At 50.4% G+C, this 4,496-nt stretch overlaps 1 protein-coding gene across 1 annotated transcript; it reads right to left on the bottom strand.

The window, feature by feature from the left end:
• Positions 1 to 1,589: 1,589 nt before the first annotated feature.
• LGALS3 (galectin 3) lies at positions 1,590 to 3,824 on the bottom strand. The gene is made up of 5 exons (XM_075712975.1): positions 3,807 to 3,824; positions 3,209 to 3,487; positions 2,500 to 2,588; positions 2,060 to 2,228; positions 1,590 to 1,745 (listed from the first exon to the last, which is right to left on the bottom strand). The coding sequence occupies exons 1-5, from the start codon at positions 3,822 to 3,824 to the stop codon at positions 1,590 to 1,592; spliced, it is 711 nt and encodes a 236-aa protein (XP_075569090.1).
• Positions 3,825 to 4,496: the final 672 nt, after the last annotated feature.

Here is a 4,496-nt window from a genome sequence, read left to right on the forward strand (position 1 = left end):
GACTGTAATATATTTATGCATAAGGAGCATGCTTGTTATATATACTCTATATTTGAGTAATAGTATTAGAGTACTTCTAGTTGTTATATTTTTAACAAATACCTGACTGGGCTGCTTCTTGTAATGGTGACCCTAGTGTAATACACACATTCTTCCGCTAGCCTTTATTTTAAATGAAGCAAAAGTAATTCAAATCCCTCAGCAGAAAGCATTCCCACTACAGCTGGGCGGGCTCATCTGACTTAAGTGTTAACCTGGAAGCTGTGTACTGATTACACTGAAATAAATAGAGGCAGCTAATGTGACTTGGTGTTTCTGTGCTGGAATCAACTTTCTTCATTACTACACTCCAGTTATACGGATAGTTTCAAACAGCTCTTAATGACTTGCCTGCTCTGTTCAGTCATTAACGCTGTGCAATGAATAGAGGTAATGAGGGATTTCTGACAGATCCAATGTATATGCTTAAGCCGATGTTAGCAGTGTGCTGCTCTAGGCTACTGCATCTGCTGGAAATTTCAACGCTGTGCTGCTTGGAACTCGGCATCTCCACGTATAAATGAAGTGACTGTTATAAAAAACTACGAGACGTGTCAAAGAGATCCTTGAAAACTTTGGTAGTGGCTATTTGTGCTGTTCTTGTTTTGCAGACAAGACCAGCAGAATGACTCACAGCGAAGGGAACATTTGGTTTTTTTTATAAACCAGCCTGAGTCATGAGGTGAACTTGCCAATAAACCTCCCCGCCCTTGAAACTGGTCTTGACTCGCACAGAAGCGATGAGGGGAGAGAAGCCCAAGGCTCGTGACCTGTTCCATGGAGTACATAGCACTTGTACAAATTGGAGTCGCCTCAGGAGGGAAGTGTGTTCGGGACAGGCTGATTTGGGCACCAAATTGGGTAGAATGGGCCTTTGAAATGAAGGAGAGGGGTAACTTTTCTAGCCACGGCCTAGGGGAGAAGTTTTGCTTCCTCCAGCTCTGAACCCCCTCTTGAAACACCTCATTCTGGTCAGGCTCAGAGACTCTCGAGCATCCCCTTTTTTCCAGTGTTTCCTAGCAGACAACTTCAGTGCGGTGACGCTTCCGTGAATTGCGCACAACCCGTTCATAGCCTGATCACGCAACTCTTCCTCCTGGAGTGGGAAAAGTTAAGTCCTTTGCTGCGCTATTTTGATTCCTTTAGTGAAAAAGGAATAACTGCTCTACGTAGCAGAGCAACTGCTGAAAAGACCAAGTTACTGACTGCTGTCTGGGACTCGGAGAAGACGGGGTTGAAGATTGCTGCCCTAGTCCATAGGACCAGCGGCGGTACGCCGCTGGCCGCTTTCCCAAGTGCTCCATACAAATCGCAGGGCTCCTAGTCATCATTCCTTGGCAAAGAGATTCTCTGTCTCTACAGCAAGAACTCGGATACTTCCACATTTGAACTTGCCTTGCCGGAGGATGTCGTGTCTTTTGAGATCTTACTGAAAACCAATTTTACTTGTGAAAATACGTTTTATTACCTCAAAGTATTCATGTAAGAAGACACTTCTGTTACAGCCATATTAAGAGCACGAAGCTTGCACTAAAATTACACCGCTGTAGTTATATCATGGTGGGTGTGACGCTGGTGAGGGTGATGTCCCCAGCAATGCAGAGTTTGGTGATCGCGTTCAGCTGCTTCTCGCGGAAGCTGTACTGCAGCAAGTGAGCGTCGTTGACTGCTACCTTGAAGTGATCCACCTCGCAAAGGATCTGGAGCTGAAATAAAAACCCCAAAAGCTAACCGTCACATTTGTTCTAGGAAGAAGTTTTAAGCCCCAGACTTGAGCAGGCTGCTGCCAGCTGAGTCCAGCCCGGTGGTATGTGGATGAACTGGTGCAAGCAACGCAGCTGCAAAAACACCGGTGACCTTTGCCTTCCCCAAAGCCCTGCTCTACTCTTCCTCTTTTGTGTTTTAGCCCACAGTTCCTGTCTCCTCGTGACTACGATAGTATTTTCAAGGAGTATTGTACGGTTCACACAGCAAGAATGTTGGCACATTAAGATGGACTCAGGGTCGGGTTTTTTGGTACCTTGAAGGGTTTTCCAGCTTCAAATGGAAACCTAGGAGCTGTCCTCTCCTCCTTTCCCCAGTTATTCTGGAACATCGAATTACAGACGATGACTTTCCTGTTGTCTTCATTAAAGCGGGGATTGAAGTGGAAGGCAATGTCATTCCCTTTCTTGAAATCCAGTGAAAACCTGCAAAGACAATAACGGGTTCACTGTTTTTTTCACGAAAGCCCTGGGCTCTGTTACAGGACTTGCCAAAAGTAGCAGCAAGCTGGCAGGAAAAAAAACCCCACAGATCCCGTTGGGCAATGACAGGGCATTTACACATTTATTTTGTGTAATATTTGATTTTATACCACGCAGGTGTTATTCAGGAACAGAAAGCAAATTCCAGTTCCCTGCCCTGTCCAGCAGTGCCCCATGGAAACACCCCACCCTCGGTGCTGGACACCCCTGGTACCTGTTGGCGTTGGGGTTGATGGTCCCGGTGATGGTTATGAGCAGCCGAGGGAGGAGTCCTGCCTGCAGGGGCAGATCGAAGGGGACTTTCTGGGAGACAATGGGGATTTGGATTAGATTTGGATACATTGGATATTAGGAGAAATTTCTTCACGGAAAGAGTAGTCAAGCACTGGAACAGGCTGCCCAGAGAGGTGGTGGAGTCCCCACCCCTGGAGGTGTTAAAAAAACGGGCAGAGGTGGCACTTTGGGACATGGTTTAGTGGGCATGGGGGTGTTGGGTTGATGGTTGGGCTGATGATCTTGGAGGTCCTTTCCAACCTTAGTGATTCCTGGTTTTACTCATTAAAAAATCAGCCAGCCAGCAAGCCAGGAAATATGAAATAATTATTACTCTCCCCTTAATTGGTTTAGTGGTGGAGTTGGCAGTGTTAGGTTAATGATTGGACTGGATGATCTTAAAGGTCTTTTCCAACCTAAACAATTCTATGATCTTATGATTTGCTGTTAGCAGAAAACCACATCCAAAGCCAAATAAATGCTCGGGCACAGGCTGGCTCTCGGTGTGACGACACACCAGGGCCGCCCCACGGCATGGTGACAACCCATGCCACCCTCCCCGGGGACAGCCAGCCCCAGGTCCCTCCCATGGCCAAGCCAAACCAGGCAGTGAAGACACAGAAACCCTTCTCGTACGACCGAGCTGTTACCATCGGAGGAGCCGGTCCCCCCTGCGGAGGAGAGGGCCCGAATCCAGGGCCACTGGGCGGTTGTCCTGGGGCAGGATACAGCCCTGGTCCAGCTGGTGCTCCAGGGAACGCTCCGGGTGCTCCAGGATACGCTCCTGGTCCTCCAGGATAGGTCCCCGGGGGGCCGGGGTACGCCGGGACCCCCCCGGGAGCCGGCGGCTGGTTCCCCCAGGAGGGCCAGCCTTGGGGAGGGGGGGCAGACGGGGTGGGATTGTTGCTGGTGGCCAAGGCATCGGATAACTGGGGACAGAGGGGAGAGGAGGAGGGTTAGGGGGGTGACATGAATCCCGGGGTGAGGTTGACCCCTCCAACACCCGGCATTTGTAGCCCGCAGCGTGCGCAGAGGGCGAGCGCTCAGCTGCTCCCAAGCAGTGGCGGGGGGGTCGAGTGCCTGGGCTGAGGTTTCCGGAAAACCGATAAATGCCGATGTAACCAAAGCGGATTTGGGGAGTTAGGCAGGTTAGCGAAGCCGTGCTTCCACCCTGCCGAAGGTCCCCGCTTCAAGGCAATTAAACAATCACAGCCCCCACTTTTGTTTTTTAAAGCAAGCCATACTTACAGAGAAACCGTCTGACATTTTTTCCTAAAACAAAAAAGACGCTTAAGTCATTTTTAACATAACGCCATCCGAAAAATAGAGATTTTTGAGAAGAGTTACAGTTTGCAGTGGCAAGGGGCTGAAAATTGGGAAGTCCCCATCACGCACCTGGCAGGCAGAGCCGACAGCTCCGGTACCGCAGAACAAACCCTCGTCTGCTACCTGCGGGAGAGATGGAGGGTCACTGCCATGAGCCGCGGGAGCGGCTCCGGGGGCGAATCTAGCCCAAACACCCTCCGGCTGAAATCGGCTACTGCGGGGTTGGTGTTACGGCAACGCCGTCGATGACCTTACAGCGCTGCTGGTGTCGAGCAGAGAGGGGACGCCGGAGCGCGGGGACCTGGTGCTGCTCTGCCCCGAGAGCCCTCGGCTCCCTCCCGCCTCTCGACGGGTTTTCACCGGGTTTTCGCTCTTTGCTCCCAGGGGAGCACCACGCGGCACTGCAAACCATGCGAGCACCCTCCTCCTCCTCCTCCTAGAACCACGGGTCAGTGTGGACTTCTGCATTTCACGTACCCAAAAAAAAATGCCCATGCCACGTCTGCTGCGCTCAGAAGTCAGGAAGATTTATTCCGGCCTCAAAACACTTTATAAAAAGGAAAAAAAAAAAAACAAAAACCAAAAGGGCAGTGCAGTGGGCTGTGTTTTCTG

The sequence above is a fragment of the Pelecanus crispus genome, chromosome 6, assembly GCF_030463565.1.
Source record: "Pelecanus crispus isolate bPelCri1 chromosome 6, bPelCri1.pri, whole genome shotgun sequence".
Taxonomy (NCBI): Eukaryota; Metazoa; Chordata; class Aves; order Pelecaniformes; family Pelecanidae; genus Pelecanus; species Pelecanus crispus.

What these genes read in the sequence shown, in the direction of transcription:
- LGALS3 (XM_075712975.1), bottom strand. An exon ending in GGGGACCGGCTCCTCCGATG is followed by an intron (nt 2,589 to 3,208) that starts GTAACAGCTCGG and finishes ATTGTCTCCCAG; the next exon opens with AAAGTCCCCTTCGATCTGCC. An exon ending in AAGCTGGAAAACCCTTCAAG is followed by an intron (nt 1,746 to 2,059) that starts GTACCAAAAAAC and finishes TTTTTATTTCAG; the next exon opens with CTCCAGATCCTTTGCGAGGT.